The 21867-nt window shown below is 37.6% G+C and overlaps 1 gene segment (V, D, J or C); it reads left to right on the plus strand.

The window, feature by feature from the left end:
• Positions 1-197: 197 nt before the first annotated feature.
• Positions 198-20639, plus strand: LOC119819797. The segment is given in 3 exon segments: positions 198-311; positions 20161-20230; positions 20314-20639. Coding segments are annotated over 3 exon segments (510 nt in total).
• The last annotated feature ends 1228 nt before the right edge of the window (positions 20640-21867 follow it).

Consider the following 21867-nt stretch of genomic DNA (forward strand, 5'->3'; position numbering starts at 1 on the left):
TTCTTCCTTCATTCCTTCTTTCCTTCCCTTCTCTTTCTTTTTCTCCTTTTGTCCTTTCTTCCTCCTTTCAAATTTTTCCTTCCTTTCTTCCCTCCCCCTCTCTTTCTCTTCCTTTCTTTATGGGGACACTTTTAAGAATATCTATATACATCTGTCCTTTTTATAGGAATTAGTAACTTCCTACTTTGGAATCCTCAATGACGGCATTAGATAAGACCACTGGACAGGATATCCAGACATTACAAAAGGCAATGGTAAACAGATTTGAAAAGATTGAGGAAATGATCAGATTTGGTGAAGAAGAACAAAAGGTAAAAAAAAAAAAAGGCAAAATTTAACCTCATCCATATGTAAAACTCTCCAGGATAGCTTGCCTTTCCAGTAATATCATCAGAAAAAGTATCTGGCTCCAAGTACTCTAAAGTTGTCAAGGAATATACATGGGAACCCATACTTATGGCTGATCCAAAAGAAATTAAATAAGGAATTGTAGCTTATGAACTACATTCATCTTTTGTTAGGGAAATTACCAAAATGTGGGCTTTCATTAGCAAAGCCACACTTCAAGTTTGGGCTCAGTTAATCTCAGCAGTCTGAGAAAGTGGAACACAATTGCTTTGGAGGTGCTGTTTAAAAGAGGAAGCAAAAATTTTAGAGCAACAAGAAAAAGCAAAAGGACTTGAGATTTCCCTAGATCATATTCTAGGTCAAGTACTTTATTCTGATCCTCAGGATCAAGCTCTTTATGATGATCACACCTTGTCCCTATGTACCACAGCAGGTTAAAAGATTTTGGACAGGACTTAGGACCAGGAAAGTGAGTTGAATCATATTTTTAGGTTAAAAAGGGTCAGATAGAACCTTTTAGTGACTTTTTCCAAAGACTAACTAGGGCTGTACAAATAGGGGTGACTGACCCAGAAGCAAGGTGTGTAATAATTAAATATTTGGCTTATGACAATGACAACATTGAGTGTAAACAAATCCCTGGGCCTTTAAAGGTCAGATCAGCACCCATGGATGAATGGGTCTTGCATTTAATAAATGTCGAGACACTTGACTATGGTACTGAAGTGTAGGTAAGAGAAGCAATTTCCAATGGTAAGAGATGACATCAGAATACCAGATGTTTTACTTGTGATAGAATGGGACATCTGAAAAGGGATTGTAGACAATGGATTCCTAGGAATAATGCCTCCTCTGGGAATGACAGAAATAGGAGGACTCAGACTCCAGGTATATGTAGGAGGTGTGGCAAAGGTTGACATTGGACCAATGAATATAGGTCAATGACAGATAGACAAGTCAACTCAATACCATTGGGAAATGCCATGGGTGGCCTCTCACAGGCCCCCATGACAAATGTGATCCAGTCATTTCCAGTTACTGTACAGAACATGTCTTGCCTATAAAATTAAAAAATCCAATGCCTGCTCTAAAAAGCAATACTGGTCTGAATAATGTGTTAAATATGGAGGATGAGCAAAAATCTCCAGTAGGACAGAGGAAATGTATATTTTTCTAGACTTCTATAAATGATCAAAGACCAAAGCTAAAAGTTTATATAAAAGGCATTTTTATTGGAAGTTTATTAGACACAGGCATGGATGTAAGTATTATTTCTCCAGAATCTTGAGATCCAAATTGGTCTCTTTAAGAGGTAGATGTTCAGTTCCTGGGAATTGAAACCCTATCTCAGGTGAAACAAAGCACAGTATAGGTTGAATATATAGGGACAGAAGGGCAAATAGGTACTAAGACAATATATAGCCAATATTGCAGCAAATTTGTGGGGTTGTTTCCTATTGCAACAATGGAATACCCAAATTAACATTCCTCCAGCCCTCAAAATATGTTTTGGAGGCCAATATTGGAAGATATTACAAAAGATGGACACTAGCCATTCAGGCTGTACAAGAATACAGAGCAATTGATAAACCTTCAGAGGTACCAACAGCCCTACATTTAAAATGGTTAACTGATAAACCAGTGGTTAGCAGTGGCCTCTAGATGAGGAAAAGTTGCAGGTTTTAGAACAGCTGGTACAAAAGCAACTAGATGCTCGACATATAGAAGAATCTAACAGCCGTTAGAATTCTCCTGTATTTGTTGTTAAAAAGAAATCTGGAAAACAGACAATGGTTACAGATCTAATTGATATCAAAAAGGTTGTTCAACCTATAGGCCCTCCACAATCTGGAATTCTGCTGCCTTCTCTGTTACCAAAAGGATGGCCTCTCATAGTTATTGATTTAAAGTATTGTTTCTTCACTATACCTTTTCAAGAAAAGGATAGAGAAAAGTTTGCCTTCATAGTTCCTACTTGTAATAATTCTCAGCCCACTAGAAGATATCAATGGACCATTATCCCACAGGGAATGCTCAAAATCCCCACCGTGTGCCAATACTTTGTCAGCCAGCCATTGGAAATAATACTTAAGTGATTTCCTAGGTAAATAATCTACCTATTTTTACATTTTATATTGATGATATTTTATAATATGATTTAAATACAGATACTTTAGAAAGGATGTTTTAAGAAGTAAAGGAATTCTTGCCTAAATGGAGATTACAAATTGCTCCTGAAGAGATTCAAAGAGGAGATTCTATTAATTACCTATATTTCACAATAGCCTTACACAAAATTAGAATACAAAAAGCACACATTAGGAGAGACTGATTATGGACACTTAATAACTTTCAAAGATTATTGGGAGACATTTCCAGTATACAATCAGCTGTTGGGATAACACCTGATCTTATAATTCAATTAAACAATACCTTGGATAGTGATAAAGACTTGAATAGTCCCAGAAAATTAATAGGTAAAGCAGAAAAGGAATTGGCAATTATTGAGGAGAAATTACAAGAGGGACATGGGGATAGGATTGGATGAATCCAAATCTTAATTGTATTCTGGTCATATTGCCTTCCAGAATTTCTCCTATAGGAATTTTAATGCAGATGGAAGATATTACCTTAGAATGGATCTTTTTACCATATAAACCAAGTAAAAAAATTAAAAAAGTTATATGGAAAAAGTCTCTAAATTGATCATAAAAGGCAAATTGAGAATCTGTCAATTAGCAGGTATAGACCCAGCAGAAATTATAGTGCCTTTTACTGCTAATGAAATAAAAAGTTTATGTTAAGACAATGAACCCTGGCAAAGGGCTTGTGCTATTTTCGTGTGGGGGAGAAATTAATAGCAATTATCCCCAAAGTGATAAACTTAACGTTAGAAAGAGAATTTCTTGATTCTTCCACAAAGTATACATGATGAACCAATAATTGGAGCCTGTACATTTTACACTGATGCAAATAAAACAGGGAAGGCAGGTTACAAAGGTTCTTGCTTCATGAAAGAGTCTGTGAGACATTCTGCAGGGCACAAAAGAAAGTATCTGAACTGTCTTTGAAATTTCCTGCTTTATTTAAATGTCTGTTGGATACTATAGGACTGTAGGCTGAAGATGGATGCCCCAACAGTACAAAAAAAACTTTGGGTGACTGTCCAGACAGGCAGATGTCTCTGTCATTTCTAGAATTTTGGAAGTTGCTTATTTCTTGTTTAATTAGGTAATATTATATACTTCTGGAGTCTTTGATGGAGTGGAAGAATAGATAGATATAGTTTCCATTGTTATGATAAAAGATAAAATAGATACATTGTAACTGTAATTCTTGCTTTATAAATGTTTTGTTATATGTAATTTTGCTATGTTGAAGTTAAAGCCTTTCTTTTTTGTTTAAACAGTAAAACAGGGAAATGATTGAGGAAGATCATCTGTCTATGTGTTACTTTCATTGGTTAATAAAAAAACTGCCTTGGTCCTTTAATAGGACAGAAAATTAGGTAAGCAGAGTAGACAGAACAGAATTGTGGGAGAAAGAAAGCAGAGTCAGGCAGACCCCTCAGGCAGACACCATAGCTCTCCTCTCAGAGATGGACACAGGTTAAGATCTTTCCCGGTAAGCCACCACCTTGTGGTGCTACAAAGATTACTAATATGGGTTAAAGCAAGATGTGAGAATTAGCCAATAAGAGGCTAAAACTAATGGGCCAAGCAATGTGAGTACAATTTGTGTGTTGTTATTTTGGGTGTAAAGCTAGCCATGTGGGAGCTGGGTGGTGGGACACAGCCTAGCTCCTTCTACAAGTAAGGTGGAACAAAGGACTTATAATTTTCTCCAGAAGATAGAAATGCATGCTATTCTTATGGTACTAAGGGATTTGAAAGAACCTCACAATATGCAGAAAGATTTATCTTACATATTGAAACTGCTGAATTTATACCAGATGATACATAATTGACTTCATTGTTCATCCAGGTGAAGACATAATCAGGAATAGGCTTTGTCCTATATACATAACACACATCCAATCCCAAATGAGTCTGGCATGTCCTCTACCACAAAGTAACACAGAAATTGGTCAATTATTGATTGGAAATGTGTTGCAGGCCTCTGAGTTGCATGAAAAAAAAACATGTCAATAGCAAATTTTTAAAGAAAGAGTTTTCTATTACATGGTAACAAGCTAAGGATACTATAGGGAGGTGTCCTACATGCTTTTTCTATAGTCAAACATTATTGTCAGCAGGGAGTAACTCCAAGGGTTCTCAAAAAAATGAAATATAGCAGATGGATGTGTTCCACTTTATGGAATTTGGTAAATTAAAATATGTACACTTCATAGACACATAATCAGGTTTCCAATGGGTAACTGCCATGAGCTCAGAATAGCCTGATTCAGTAATCACACGTGTATTAGAAGTTATGGGCATTCTTGCACAAATAAAGACAGAAAATGGTCCAGGATATGTATCTAAGAAAATGAAACGGATTTTGCTTATTTTAATATAAAGCACATTACAGGTATACAGCTCTGATTGACATATGATGTTTCCATGCTCAAACATAATAAAGATTCCTTGTCAAACTCCTCACAGTTTTATGTATTATTTTTAAATTTTATTCAGTTTTATTTACTTTTTGCATATTTTGAAAAATTGTATAATATATTTTGATTACTAAATCTCTCCCCAATTTCACACCATCTTTTTCTCTCTGTAGAATGCAAATAGTTAAAAAATTAAAATTAAAAGCATTAATAGCCGGGCGGTGGTGGCGCATGCCTTTAATCCTAGCACTCGGGAGGCAGAGGCAGGCGGATCTCTGAGTTCGAGGCCAGCCTGGTCTACAAGAGCTAGTTCCAGGACAGGCTCTAGAAACTACAGGGAAACCCTTTCTCAAAAAAAGCATTAATAATATGTAAGAAAGAAAAACAGGAACTTACATACATATAACCTACAACAACACTCTACTTTGAAACTATCATTTATAGGTAAAGGATAAGTAAGACAAAAGAAATAATGCACAGTGTGAAACCAGAGAAAATATCTATAAAATATTGCATGCATTCTGTGTTAGTCATCTACTGCAGGAGATGTTTGCAGTTAATACACTCAATAATACTCCAATAGAGAAAACAAACTTTTCATTGCAAGGAAGTATCAAGTATAGAACTTATTGGTTAAGTAATGAAAACCTGTTTCCATGTTCTTCTCTGAACATTGGAACCCCATCAGTATATACTATGTGCAGACTCACCATGCTTTCCATTCCCCATGATTTCATATGTGCATCAGTCCTCCAGAATCTAGAAGACATTCTTTCCTTAGAGTTATACACCACTTCCAGCTCTTAAGATTTATTCACATTTTAAATTCTTTCTCAGAAATAATGTCTAACAATTGAGCTACTGCAGGCCAATAAGAACATTGGCAATACTCCATACCTGTGGTGCCCCTCTGATCATTAAATTATAGAAAGCTGTCTTATGCCAATACAGAGGTGTTCAATTAATAACATATCTTGTGGGATCAGAACATATCTTGGGTGATCAGAACAGTTCACCCATGCACATATGTGAGTTCAAGTACTCATTAGTTTATTAGAAACCTATCTTGACCTTAAAAGGAAATTCTACCTGATGGTCAATTTTCCTAATGCAGGAAGATGACATACTGCCTGAAGGAAGAGAAAAGACATTAATGATTTTATACAGAAGCAGACTAAAATACCATTCATGAGCTGTCTATCTCATATTACTGGAAGCATATATCTCTTATATCCATGGAACATGATCAGAGAACAACAGGAATAATGCTAATAACTAAAGGACAAGTTTATCTACATCTCACTAGTTTTCATACCTTTTTCTTAAAGATATTATTTTTTATAACAATAGTGTATCAGTAGATCTATAAAACCACACCAAAATATGAACACAATTTTTTTCCTTCAACACATAGAAAATATCATGTGTGAAACTAGGCATCTAGGAAATATTAAGGATTTTCTGTTTTTTGTTACAAAAATAACATAATTTACATTTCTCTTATTCCATAGTTCACTTTCCTTTATTTTCATTTTCTTTCTTTGTGATATCAGGCCACATGCATTCTCTATCCTTTATATTTATATGTTGGGATATGTTTCAAGATCCTCATTTTAGTATTTTTTTCTTATAACATAAATTGTGTTTCTCTTAAACCAACACTTAATATCTCCATTTTGAAACATCATTTTTGAAATTCTGTCTCCTGTGATTTCCTGATCTCCTTTAATTTTATCTATATTTTAGTATGTCCTTGACCTTAATTACTCAAACCCAAATGATCAATTTTTTGTCTCATTGTTTTTATAACTTAAACACACAAACATAATATTAATATCTTGCAATTATATACAAGGGAGAACATGTAGCATTTGTCTTCATTGACCAGGTTGACTTCACTCAGCATATTTTTCCAGTTCAATCCACTTATCTATATATTATTTAGTTCATATTTTACTATAGCTTATTTTTCCAATGTTTATACAACCAATATTTCTATTAAATATTTCCCATGTGTTGGAAATATGTGTTTGTTCCATCTTCCAGCCCCTATGAATAGAATACCAATAAACATGGACACATAAGTCACTCTTTAATAAGATATAGAGTCATTGAACACATGCTTTGGAAGGATATGACTGGGACACAGCATAGTTTTATTGATTAATTTTTGTGAAAATCTACACACTGAATTTTTGAGTAACTACACTAATTTAGTTTTACCTCAACCTGTAAACAATCTTTCTCCAGTTCATGCCTGCATTTGCTATACTTTATTTTCTTGCTTATAATCATTCTCAGGAAAAAATGGATGGATTTTCTGAGAAACTGCAACACTGATTTGCAAAGAAGTTGTTCAAGGTTGCATTCCCACCAGCAATGGATGATTGTTTTCTTTACTCCACATCCTTTCCAGCATAAGCTCTCATTGGTATTTTCGATCTTAGCCATTCTGACAGGTGTAAGATGGTATCTCAAAGTTGTTTTGATTTGCAGTTCCCTGATGACTAAGGATGTTGAACATTTCTTTAAGTATCTTCTGGCCATTTGAGATCCTTCTGTTGAGAATTCTCTGTTTAGTTCAGTACACCATTTTAAATAGGTTATTTAGAATTTTAATATCTAATTTCTTGAGTTCTTTATATATTTTGGAGATCAGTCCTTTGTCTGATGTTGGGTTGATAAAGATCTTTTACCATTCACTAGGCTGCCTTTTTGTTTTATTGACCATGTCCTTTGCTTTACAGAAGCCTCTCAGTTTCAGGAGATCCCATTTATTTATTTTGCTATCAGTATCTGTTTTATTGGTATTATATTTAGGAAGTGGTTTAATTATGTTCATAGCTGCATTAATTTTTAACAGCCAAATCTGGAAACAGCCTAGATGCCCCTCAAAGAATGAATAAATAAAATGTGACATATTTACACATTACTCAGTGGTAAATACAATGAAATCTTAAATTTTGCATGCAAATGGATGGATTCAGACAAAACTATTCTGTGTGAGGTAATCTAGAATCCAAAAACTGAATATGGTATGTACTAACTCATAAGTGAATACTAGCTATAAACAAAGGACATTAAGCCTATAGTTTATGACCCTAGAGAAGCTAAGTAATAAGGTGAACCCAAAGAAAAACATATATAGTTCCACCTGGAAGTTCGAAACAGAGATTGCCTGACACAATTGGGAGCATGGGGTTGGGAGAAGAAGGGAAAAGAAGGGTCAAGGGGAATGTTGATAAGAATTTGAGGAAATAAGATAGTTAAGATGGAGGAAGGACAGACATGGGAGCAAGGAGAAGAATGTCTTGATTGAGGAAGTCATTGTGAGGTTAGCAGAAACCTGGTTTAGAGAAATTCCCATGAGCCCAAAAGAATGACCCTGGCTAAAACCTTAAGGAATAGAGGAGAAGGGGCTTGATCTTCACTTGTCTTGTAGTCAGACTGATGAATATCTTAAATATCACCATAGAACCTTCATCCAGCAACTGACTGAAACAGAGGCAGAGACCTACATTGGAGCACTGGACTGTGTTCCCAAAGTCCAGTTGAAGAGTGGAAGGAAGGAAGATATAAACAAGGAGGTCAATACCATGATGGGTTCACCCACTGAAACAGTCTACCTGAGCTCACCAACTCCAGCCAGACTGGGAAAAAAAGAACATATTACCAAACTAGTTCCTCTAGATGTGATTGTCAGTTGTATGGCTGGAGAATATTGAGAGGCCACTGGCAGCGGCACCAGAATTTATCCCTACTGCATGCATGTGATCCTATTCTCTTTGGATGATTACCTTGCTCAGCCCAGATATAGAGGAAGGGCCTTGGAACTTCTCTAAAGCAAATGTGACTTAACCTCTTTGAGGATTAGATGGGGTGGGGTGGGAGATTATGTGAAGGGAATGGGAGTTGAAGACTTTAGTTGTAGAGCATAGAGAAATCCATGTTGAAATTAACAGGAAATTTTCCCTGATGGTTAAATTCTCTAATGCACAAAGGTGCTATGGAGCCTGATGGCAAGAAAAAGACATCAAAAATCTTACACAGCAGACAACATGGTCTGCAATATCAGCCTTCAGCTAATATGTATCCAAGTGCCTAGTAGTTATATAATAGCATACTATTTTCTACTTGGATTTGTGGTAAGATTCATGGGGAAGTATTCATCTTTGTTAAACATATCAAAAATTACCCATGGCTGGGGAAGACATCCTACTTAGTCAATTATAGTTGTATCACTAATGGTCATTTTGTCAAACTGTCATATAAATACATATGTCTATTCCCAATAAGTTGATGCTGCTCTTAGCCTTGATACCAGAAGTTTCTTTACAGTGTGTATAATGATTAATGCAAATATCCATGAGTGTTCACAGTTCTGTATAGTTTCCAGCATAAGACCTGAACAAATCCAGCCAACCACAAAGACAGACTGAGAGCCTATGAAGTTGCTGAACAAGTAATGGTGTCTACTGGTAGTCTTGGCAATACAATTTCGATTGCTTTGAGCCACATGGTAAATAAGAAAATTTTATTTCTTTAATTGCCCTCAGGGGTTGATGCATCTACCTTGGTGCTTGTGTGCTCTGCTCTCACTATTGAATAAAGTACAATGGTATTTATATTATTATAACATGATGGAAAAGGTCTCCTAAGAACCCATACAAAGCTGAGAATCTCTTTGCGTTTCATGATTAATGATGAAAAAATTTATCGCTTTTCTTTGTGATATATCTATAGGTTCTCTATGTACTAGTGAATGATTATACTTGTATATGTACATGTAACACTGATTGGAGTTACTATGTTATTGAAGCAAAAGAAGTCAAGATTTTTGGAAAGATATTTATGTTGTTACTACCTCTGAAAAGTCACCAAATACACCCAAAAAGATAGACACTTGTAGTAGTGTCAAAGTCTTCCACAATAAATTGGAACGGAGTATAACAAGGGTTTACTTCTTTGGGGTAAACACTGAGTAAAGATAGTGATGCACAGTCCTCTGAATAGTCTGAGAACTAAAACAAAATCAAGAAAATAGGAAGCTGTACATGTTTTTTATCTGCACCTATAGTACATGAGACCATGCCCTAAATGGGCTGGTATCTTAAAGGCTATTGGCTGATGAAGTTCCCACAACTTTTGGAGGAGTCTGCTTGTTCTTCCTGGCCAACCAGAACCAAAATAGTGACACAGATACTGTATTAATTAAAGTACTGATTGGGCCCTTAGCACTAGCTTCTTATTGGCTTAATCTTACATTTTAATTATCCATTTCTATTAATCTCTATTTCACAATGTGGTCATGGATTACCAGCAAATATTGGCATGTCTTACTCTAGGGTGTTTCCATGGCATCTTTCTATAACTCAGCATTCTTCCCAACACTCCATTTAGTTTTCTTAGCCCAATTCTCTTCCCATACAGCTCTGAAATAGTTCCAAAGCAGTTCCTTTATTAATCAATGAAAGCAACACATAAACAGAAGGACCTCCTAAACCACATAACAATATACAGAATGTTAATGGGAACCTATGCATGTGAAAGATCTAAAATATATTAATCAAGCAGTAGTATCTTATGGCATGATTTCACCATATGTGAGGGAGTTGATAAAGACATGGGCTACAAGAAATAAGGTTATTCCAGATAAATGTCTTCAACTAGTCTCAAGTATAAACGAACATGGCACACAACTTTAGTGAAAGAGTTTTTGGAGATAAGAAGCTAAAACCCTTTAACTTTAAGATAGAGTCAGAGGTATTGAGGCTTTCTGAGATCAGATTCTTAAGAAGGCCCTTATTCTGATCAAGATAGGCAAACTATATATAATAAATGTATCTTGACCCTATGCTGTAGAGCTGTCTTGCATGCTTGGAAGAAGATTCGATAACCAAGAAAATAATTTAATCACATACTAAGGTGATACAAGGCCCAAGAGATCCTTTTAGTTAATCTTTATAAAGATTAACTAAAGTTGTATAGATAGGGGTAGCATATCTAGAAGCCAGACGAGTACTCATTGAATCTCTGGCTTTTGAAAATGCTAATTTAGAGTCCAAAAAGATACTTTAGCCTTTAAATATAGATCAGCACCAACTGATGAATGGTTCCTACACAAGCCAATATTGAGTCCTTTGAGTATATCACGGAGGATATTTATCTACCAGCACAGGTCAGAAATGGAGATTGGAATTCCAGCTCTAGGAATTGGAATCTAAATGAAGCCACTTGGCTTTGGGGCAAGCACTCATACTTTCTGCTACTTTCCTGCCATGTCTGTCATTGCTGCCACTACACCAGAGGAGTCAGTCATGAACAACATAGATATTGACCCATTAATCAACTGATTGGGACAAATAGAGGCTTGGAAAATTCAGGGTTCCTCTAGGAACCTGACTTAGGTCCTCTGCATATGTGTTATGGTTGAATAGTGTGGAGTGTTTGTAGGATTACTAATTGGGAGTAGATATTATCTCTGACCCTTTTGTGTACTTACAGTACCCCTTTCTTCCTAATGAGTTGTCTCATCAAGACTTTATGTAATGGTATGTGCTTGGTCTTATTGTAGCTTACTGTGCCCCATTTGTTGAATATCCCTGGCATTCCTCCTCTTTTCTCAGAAAAAGCAAATAGAGTTACATTGAGGAAGAGGGGGAAGTATGGGGAAGTGTCTGGGGAGGAAGAGGACCTGTCATCATCATTTATGCCCCAGCAATGTTTAAACAACCAAGGACAACCCACTTACTGCAATTCTCCAGTTGGTCTTACCATGGGCAGGTTCTAAATTCTCAAAACTTAGCAGACTTTGAAATTTCCTTTCACCACCATCAACATTGCCACCTCCTTCTGTGCATCAATCTGATAACCATGTTACAAAGTAGAACTACTGCCTAGGGCGAGAAATCTTTTGTGAGCTTAGGTCCTGATGTTATACCCAAGCATCTGCATGGAGCTGAGTGAAGGTGAATGGGATGTATTCTTCAGACAGGAATAAGACTCAGACCTCAGCATCCTGTGATTTGACCCAATTGTCCTCTGCATCCAACTTCTCCAGCTTGACTAAAATGTTCCCAACTCATGAATATGCAAATAACCTGAATCTGTTATGGTAAATACAGGGATATGAACACCCCAGAGCAACTTATAGTTATTGTCCTCTCTATGGTCATTGAGCACGGAGGTCTTCACTGTAGGATGGAGATGGATTGTTCTCTTCCTCCTGTCAACGACTACAGGTAAAGGACATTCCTGTTCCAAACTTTCAGAAGGAACAGGGAGTGAAGTAAAAATGACACCTAAAATGACATTCCTCCACAGGTGTTCACACCCAGGCCCAGCTGAAGCAGTCTGGGCCTGAGTTGGTAAAACCTGGGGCCTCAGTGAGTTGTCCTGTAAGATTTCTTTCTATACATTCACCTACTACTTTATTACTTGGGTGAAGCAGAGGACTGCAGAAGGCCTTGGATGGACTGGATGAATTGATCCTGAAGACAATGAAACTAAATATGCTCAGAAGTTCTGAGGACAGATACACTGACTGCAGACACATCCTCTAGTACAGCCTACAGAGAACTCAGCAGCAGCAGCAGACTCTGCAGTGTATTACTGTGTGAGACACAGTGTTGCAGCCACATCCTAAATGTGTCAGAAGCCCAGGAGGAGTAGGGCCAGAGATGAAAGAAAATATTAGACTAGAGGCTTGCTCATAAATAATCATCTGAGTGGCCATTTTCTGCCTCCTCCTCACAGTACTATAGTTTTTCTATTTTTTCTTATTACAAATTTAAATAATATGACCTGTTTGAAACAGCCCTCGTGTATATCATACCATGACAATCTTTTCACCAGTGACCACCTCCATTGACAAGTTTGTTCTTTAATAAAAACAATAAAATCTGAAAGCTGTGATTATGCTTTATGATAAAAATACCTCTAGATTATTAATCAGTGGGCCCTTTGTCATAGTAGCTTTCAATAAACTAAAATGCATATTGGCAAGTAAGAGTTAAATATATAATGTCTGGGTAAACAAAAAATATTTTCAGGCTCTTGAGTGTTGCATAACATCAGGTGTATAGTTAGATGGGGCTTTGTGGTCCAGCAGAAGTCCGGTATCTTAGAATGTAAGATATGTATAAAAATGCACTACCACATAGGTGTAATTCCTATAAGTTGATATTAATAAAGTAACTTCCCCCAAAATCATTAAATCAATCAACACATGTGCTAATTTAGGTAGTTTATGAGATCATACATTATTCCCTGGTCCCATATTTACTTCCTTCATGGTCTCAGAAACATGTCCTACAGTCTCAAGTCTTAACAGAATGTGCACCCATACTGATAAAGCATCAACTCTCACAGAGCATTGCATACCTGGTGGTCACCCTTGTTCTAAAGTGTGTTTGGATTTTTGTCTGGTGGAGTGCTTGTAGACTCCCTCCATCAGGGGAGCTGTGTATCAACTTCATCATCAGTGGTGACTGCTACAGATAGATTCCATAACACATAAAGAAAGGACTGTGCTTCAAGGAGATGTGGAAAATGGCTATGCACAGCTCACCTTTCATTCTTGAATCATTTACTCAACATCACCTTAGGACACTGAAGACAGATGTGAAAGTCATAGTTTAGGCCCTGTGTATGAGCTCATATACAAACTTGTATTAGCTGATTGTCCAAACCAGCAGGTGGCACTGTAGATTCATCCACCAATGCCTGAGAACTAAAAGATAGCAGAAGCTGATAAGGAAGTTGTGCACTGACTGATTTCCTCTGTGGATTCCATTGCTAACATCATTACATTCAGTGACTGTGGAGTAGTTGAAATATGAGATCCCTGAGCTACAATACTTGAGAGCTTCTTTGTTTAATACAATAAATGCATGAGGTCAAATTGTAATATATGAGCCAAATTGGAATCCTTCTGCCACTGGATAAGAATCTAGGTCATGAACCGCTCATTATTATAGGTTAAGAATATTTGGGCCTCAATATCATGCGAAATATTTGGGGGGAAATTGTTCCCAAAATACAGAGCTGAAACCTCAGGTGTGTCCACAGTTCTGCAGACCACTGGTATTGAACGGATAACAGCAGTCTCCAGTGTTCTATGCTAGTGTCTGATGGGAGCAGCATGGTTAAAGTATCTTCACAGCATCACAGTTATGATGGACTCTGAGGAGGATCACATGGCCCATGAACAATTGGCATGTGGGTCACATTAACAAACATGGATGTGATGATTTTATTCTGTGTGACTGGAGATCTCTGACTGCAAAGGTGTAATAATGGAACATGGAATGCATTTCCCCAGACAGGTTTAGGACTTGAAATTCACAATCCCACTGACTCAGAAAACCTTTGCCTTTCTGTTTCAAACAGATTCTGGCTTTGGTCTAAGGAAGGTTCTTCCTCATTTATGTGTAAATTTCAGAAATTATGTTTGTAGATACAGTGATGTCTACCTACGGCACAGTATCACATTAATATTCTCTTGCTCACTGTCCCTGGGCACGCAGGTTCTCAGCACAGACTGCAGTTAAATCACCCTCAACCTTGTGTCAGCAGCTATAGGTAAGAGTGTTCCCAGACCTAGGCTTGGTGAGATGCTGGAATGAAGTGACAAAGGCATCCTTTCCAAACTGTTTATTCTCATGTTCAGCTACAGCAGCCCGTGGCTGAACTGAGGAATCCTGGAGGTGAATTAAATATATCCTGCAAGGATTTTTAATCGTATATTTTCCACTGGGTACTGCAGATACCTGGACATTGGCTTGAAAGAATTGGATAGAAAATACCAAGCATTTGCAGAACAAAGAATAGACAGACATTTGAGGACAGAGCTCCACTGGATGCATACACGATGTCTAAGAATTCTTACATAGAGCTTAGAAGCCTGATATGAGTAGTCTGCCATATATTACTGTGTAATACATAATGTCACATCCACAGCTGGGTTTTTGTGAGAAAATCTGAAGGAGCAGGTGGCTGTCCTTGGATGAGAGGACAGAAAAGTTTAACTAACCTAAAGACTTCCTAAAACCTGTGGTTAAGTATTAATGAAAAGAACAATAGGACTAAAATTAATTCTCATTGCATAAGGAAATTTCCTAATCACCATGCAAGCAAAAATGAGTTAGTTCCTTGGGCAGCTGAGGAGAGGGAACCAGAAATGTCCAGATCCTATTGCCATACTCATGAATATCTTGCATATCACCATAGAACTTTCACCTGGCTTTGGATGGAGAAAATGACAGAGCCCCACATTGGAGCACTGGACTGAGCTCCCAAGGTCCTGGTGAGGAGCAAAAGGAGGGAGATCATGAGCAAGGAAGTCAGGACCGTGAGGGGTGCGTTCACCCATTGATACGGCGGGACAGAACTAATGGGAGACCACCAAGTCCAGTTGGAATGGGACTGATGGAACAGGCGACCAAACCGGACTCTCTGAATGTGGCTGACGGTGGAGGAGGACTGAGAAACCAAGGACAAAGTCGATGGGCTTAGACTCTTCAGCATGGACGGGCTCACTGTGAGCCATGTCAGTTTGGTTGCTCACCTTCCTGTACTTAGGGGGAGTTGGGAGGACCTTGTGAAGGACCTAGTGAAGGGAACTCTGATGGCTCTTTGGCCTGGAGTGGGAGGGAGTAGGAGTATGGGTGGAAGTGAGGGGAGGTAAGGGGGAGGAGATGGAAATCTTTAATAAAAAATGAGAAAAAAAATTTGTAACATTGACCCACATATTCCCCTGCTATTGCCCCTTTGGAGCAGAAATGTTGGTCACATATTATATAAATGTCTAAATCCTGAGACATAACCAATATTGCAGTTGGGATATTAATAACACTGATTCATCAATACAATCCATATTTATGTGCTTTGAGAAATAGATTCAGAAAATAAGCATTTTACATAGTCTTCTCTAGACACAATAATTTTCACTGTAATCACAAGCCTGTTACATAATGTGATACTCAATTTGTCCACTTAGGAGACGATGCTCTCATCTATTCTGCACAATCTCACAGAGTCCAGGACTTTGTGAATAAATTCCCTTATGAGTACAGGATGCCTTTGTGAATCTTAACATCTCAAGCGGGCAAGTATTTCTCTATTATCAACCATGATAGGTATCAGCATTCCACCATACTGCTGTTTTTTTCCTTTCTCTTCATCCAATTCCTACTTGCATTTTCCCCAGTTCCCCCATCTACTCTTCCATTTCTACTCAGTGGAGGGCAGGTTTCCCATGGGTATAAAAAACATGGTATAACAAGTTGCTGAGGCAACTCAATATGAGGAAAAGAGTCCCAAAAGCCAATAAAAGTGTGGGAGAAAACTACCATCTCACTTTTCAGAATCCTACAAGAAGACCAAGTTACATAACTGTAACATATACAGAGGGCCTTGGTCAGCTAAATGCAGGCACTGCTTTTCAGTTATGACTTTGGAAGCCCTTATGGGCTTAAGTTGACTTTTTGGCTTTTCTTTTAGTGGTCGTGACACCTCTGGAATCTACAATCCTTCCTGACACAATTCTACAGCATTCCCTGAGTCTGCCTAATGTTTGACTGTCTCTTTATTTGTTTCGATTAGATGTTTTGTGAAGCCTCTCCGACTAGGTTAGGAGAATAGCGTTAGTAATTATTTCATTAATTTTTCACAGTCATGTGTGGTTCTATCCTAGGTCACTGAGCTATCCATACTCTGGATCATGGTCCTCCAAGCAGTGTCAAGGGTGGACTCCTCGCATGGCATGTGTCTTAACCTGGACCAGTCATTGCTTGACCACTCCCACAATTTCCGTGTCACCTATACCCTAGCACATCTTGTATCCTGGAGTTTGTGGATGGCTGGGTGTCCCAGTTCCTCCACTGAAAGTCTTACCTGGTTATTGGAGATTGTCAGTTCAGATTCTCTATGTCCTATTGTTAGGATTGTCAGTTAAGGTCACCTTCATAGATTCTATAGAATTTCTATTGTGATAGGTGTCTCTCTCTTCCCTGAGATGCCTCCCCAATCCAGTTGTCTCTCCCAGCACTCTCTCTTCATCCTCCGTACACTTAACCCCTTCTGTTCCTTCCCACTTAAGCCTCACCTACAACCATGATGTCTATTCTCTTTGCCACCCCAGGGAGTGTCACGTTACCCCTTGAACTCTCCTTGTTACTTTGACTACCAGGTCTGTGTATTGTAGCATGGTTCTCCTTTACAGATATTTTCCACTTACAAGTGAGTACATACCATGTTTGTCTTTCAAAGTCTGGATTACCTCACGCAGGATGAATTTTTTTATTTCTATCCATTTGTCTGCAAATGTCATGATGTCATTTTTTAATAGCTGAGTATTACTCCATTGTATAAATGTATTACAATTCTTTATCCACTCTTTGTTTGGGGGTCATCGAGTTTGTTTCCAGTTTCTGGCAATTATGTAAAATGCTGTTAAGAAAATAGTTGAGCAATTGGACTTGTGTTAGTGTGGAGTGTCATTTGCATATATGCTAGAGGTTGGTATAGGTGGTTCTTGAGGTAGACGTTCCCCATTTTTGAGAAAGTGGCATATTAATTTCCAAAGTGGCTGCACAAGTTTGCACTCCCATCATCAGTGGAAGAGAGTTTCTCTTTCTCTATATCCTCTCCAGCATGATGTATTACTTGTGATTATAATGTTAGTCATTCTGACAGGTGTAAGATGGAATCCCAGAGTCATTTGGTATTTGGGACTTCTGAGTGCCAGCCTCAGTGTCCGTTCAGTGTTCATGATGGCTAACGATGTGAAAAATTTCTTAAAGTGCTTCCCCAACATTTGAGATTCCTCTGTTGAAGATTCTCTGCTTAGATCTGTACTCCATTTTTATATTGAATTATTTGCTTTTTATGTCTAGTCTTGAGTTCTTTTTATATTTTGAATATTAAACCTTGATCTAATGTAAACTCTGTAAACTGCCATTTAGTTCTTTTGATGGTTTTTTTGCCTTACAAAAGCTTTTTAGTTCCATTTATTAACTGGTGATCTTATTGCCTGTGCAATTGGTGTTCTGTTCAGGAAAATTTTCCTGTGCCAATGTGTTCAAGGTCGTTTCCGCTTTCCCTTCTATCAGGTTCAGTGTATCTGGTTTTATGTTGAAAAATTTTATCCACTTTTCCCTGAATTCTGTGCAGGGTGATAGATATGGACCTATTTTCACTCTTCTATGTGCTGACATCTATTAAGACCATCATTTGTTGAATATGCTTTCTTTTTTTTACTTTGTATTTTTTTTGCTTCTTTTTCAAAAATCAAATACCCCTAGGTGTGTGGATTTACTTCTGGGCCTTAGTCCAATTCCATTGGTCAACTTGTCTGTTTTTATGTCAATACAGTGAAATTTTTATTATTTTTCTCTATAGTACAGCTTAAAATCAGGGATGGTGATACCTCCATAAGTTCTTTGATTGCACAGGATTGTTTTAGCGATCATCAAACTAATTTCCAAAGTCACTATGCAATTTTACACTTAAATCAACATGTGACTATAGATTACCCTTTCCCCACATGCATGCCTACATTTTTTTTGTCTGTTGTTTTCATGTTCAAAGTCACTCTTATTGAAGCAATAATGTTTTAATTTTAATGTCATGGGTGAACTAAGGACTTTGGTTGCAGGCCATAGAGAATCCAAACTTGAACTGAACAGGAAATTTTCCCTGCTGGTTATGTTTTCTAGTGCAGGAAGGTGCTATGAAGCCTGCAGAAAGAGAAAGATATCAATAATCTTACACAGTACCAGACCTTTTAGTCTACTCTATCAGCTTTCAGGTAAGAGATACCAACTAGTTTTCTTGTTCCATGCCTAATAACTGCCTTCTAATTGGATTTGTGACATGCTCCATAGGAAAGACACCATCCCAGGTAAACATGTTTAAAAAGTCAGGATTAGTAATGATATAGCCCAAGTATACCCTAGTTGTATTGCTAATGGTCATGATGTCTGTCTATAACTATATGTTTATTAATAGTAGATAACGCAAGTGGGGGATGGATTCCCTATGGATCTCCGCCAGCTGAGTGGCTGTTAGGACTGGAAGAATGCATAGGTAGTTAGAATCACTGTTTTAGAAGTGTACTTATGAGTTAGTGGATAACGTCCACCATTGCCATATATATAGCATTTATTAGACTTAATGAGTTATTCATTAATAAAGCAAAAGAGATCAATATGTTAGAAGAAAGATCTTTCGGTTTGGGAGATCATGAGGGGAGCAAGAGGGACATAGTGGGTGAAAATATAATCAAAATATATTGCATTCATAAATGACATTGGACATTTTCAGTTCTATGTCTTTATATATGTGCATTTACAAATATTTCTAATTTTATGACATCTAAGGACTACAAATAGGACTCAGACAGTATCTCTTCATGAGAGGGCCTTAAATTAATTAATAATATCATCACGAATTGCATTCTTTTTCCTCAAAATTATATAAGTTCCTTATACATTACTGATGAATAAATTATATTTTATAGCATATATACTGTGTTTTCTTGATACAGTCAATTGTTCAAAGACATGTAGTTTATTTCTATTATTTACCTACTGTAGATAATGCTGCAATAACATTTGTGTGCAAAATTATCACTTTTTTGGTTTTTCAAGATAGGGTTTCTCTGTGGCTTTGGAGCCTGTCCTGGAACGAGCTCTTGTAGACCAGGATGGCCACGAACTCACAGAGATCCACATGCCTCTGCCTCCAGAATGCTAGGATTAAAGGCTTGTGCCATCGCGGCCCAGCTGACATTTTCACTTTTGATCATATGTGTAAGTGATTTAGTTTGCAGTCTTCTGGAGAAATACTTCCCAACTTCATGTATATGAAAAAAGACAAGAAGTTCTCATGATTTACAAGTTTTAAATCCTTTTCACATCTACCATCTGTAAATTTTTTGTCACAAGAGGAACAATTGTGTCTCACTGAAGTCTCTTTGTAAATTGAGAGCTTATGTCTTAATGTTACATCCACAGGTCTGTACAGGGCTTGTGGATATAATAGGATATAATTTCATTTCCTCAGACAGGATTAGAACTGGAATTTAGCATCCTGCTGCCTGACCCAAGTTCCCCTACCTCTTTCTTCTAAAGCTGTACTAGGTCCTTATCTAAGAAATACACTGCTCATGAATATACAAGTCACATGAGTCTATGGAGGTAAATACAGAGATGTCTACACCCTAGAACAACATATGATCCGTGTCCTTTCCATAGTCACTGAGCACACAGGTCCTTATCTTGGAGGGGAGCTGGATCACTCTCTTCCTCCTGTCACTAACTACAGGTAAGGGGGCATTCCAGTTCCAGATCTGAAAGGGGAACAGGGACTGAATGGACGATGACACCTAAACTGTCTTTTCTCTACAGGTGTCCACTCCCAGGATCAGTTGCAGCAGTCTGGGCCTGATCTTGCGAGTCCTGAGACCTCAGTGAAATTGTCCTGCAGGGCCTCTTATGATATCACTAATTACTATATTCACTGGGTGAAGCAGAGTCCTGGTCAGGGCCTAGAGTGGATTGCGAGGATTTATCCTGAATATGATAATACTAACTACAATCAGAAGTTCCAGGGCAAGGCCACACTGACTGCAGACACATCCTCCAACACAGCCTACATGGAGCTCAGAAGCCTGACATCTGAGGACTCTGCAGTCTATTACTGTGCGAGACACAGTGTTGCAACCACATCTTGAGTGTGTCAGAAACCCTGGAGGAGCAAGAAGTTGTCCTGGGACTGAGATGACAGGTCAATTAGTCTGGAGACTTACAAAGAAATATTCTTTCTAAGTGTCTGTTTTTCTGCCTAATTTTCTATAAATAAAATGATCCTAATTGACCCCCATTTACATGTTTCTCTGTAATAAAACACTAAAGAAGGAAAAACTGTGTTAATGCCTGGTGACAGAATTATCTCTGGATTCGAAGACACTTGAACCCTTTGGAGTAGTTTTAAATAATGTATATTATGAATTTTACCAGTGAATTTCACATACACAGGATCTGACCAAACCAAAACTCCTCTCACATTCTTAAGTAGCACAAATGTGTGTTTTTAAATTCTACCCGTGTTGTGCAGCATAATTTCAGTTTCTCAGAATGGAAGAGATATTTACATCATAATGTACTAACACATAAGTGTAAATCTTATAGTTTGACAAAAATATCATTAAATTACTTTCCATACAACTGATTTATTTATCCAGTGTATATACATGTCACTTTAGAATAGGTTTGAGGTTATTCATAATAATCTGATCTTAAGTTTATTGCCTTTCCAGAACTAGTACCCTGACCTACAGACTCAGGCTTTGACAGACACTGACCTTCTTTGATATACCCTCATCCTTCATGTTCCTCTGGGTATGCTGAAGTCACTCTTGTTCTATAGAGTGATTGTTTTTGGATACCTGGACCAATAACAAGCAACATGGAATCCTATGGTACTCGATAATCTCAAGGGGTTAATTCAGTAAGAAATCTCTGTAGTGTAGAGGGATAGTTTGGCTTGTTCCTGTAACCAACATAAATCCCTTTGAAAAAAGAATGCTATGTACTGATTATCTGTGTCAAAAACTTTATATGTTGTGGTATACAGCAATCTTGTTGGCCTATTCTATGATAGAGACATTTAAACCAGTGTTGAATTTAAAATACAGTCTTCATAAATCACACTCCTGTCTCCACCAACAGAAAAACATTAATGATCAGCTGGAAAGGGAATCTCTTGATTCTGTCCTCTGAATTGAAGAAGACTCAACAATGTTAAGGCATCAGGCAATTGACTGTAAGACCTTGATTCAAGCAGTTGTCTGTTGCGTGCTGTAGAGCCATTTTGAAGTACCCAAACCCCTTATACTGCAAACTTAAACACCTTATACTTCCCCCTCTATACAGCCACTGTGGAATCAGTGTGACTGATCC

This window comes from Arvicola amphibius, chromosome 7 (assembly GCF_903992535.2).
Source record: "Arvicola amphibius chromosome 7, mArvAmp1.2, whole genome shotgun sequence".
Lineage (NCBI taxonomy): Eukaryota > Metazoa > Chordata > Mammalia > Rodentia > Cricetidae > Arvicola > Arvicola amphibius.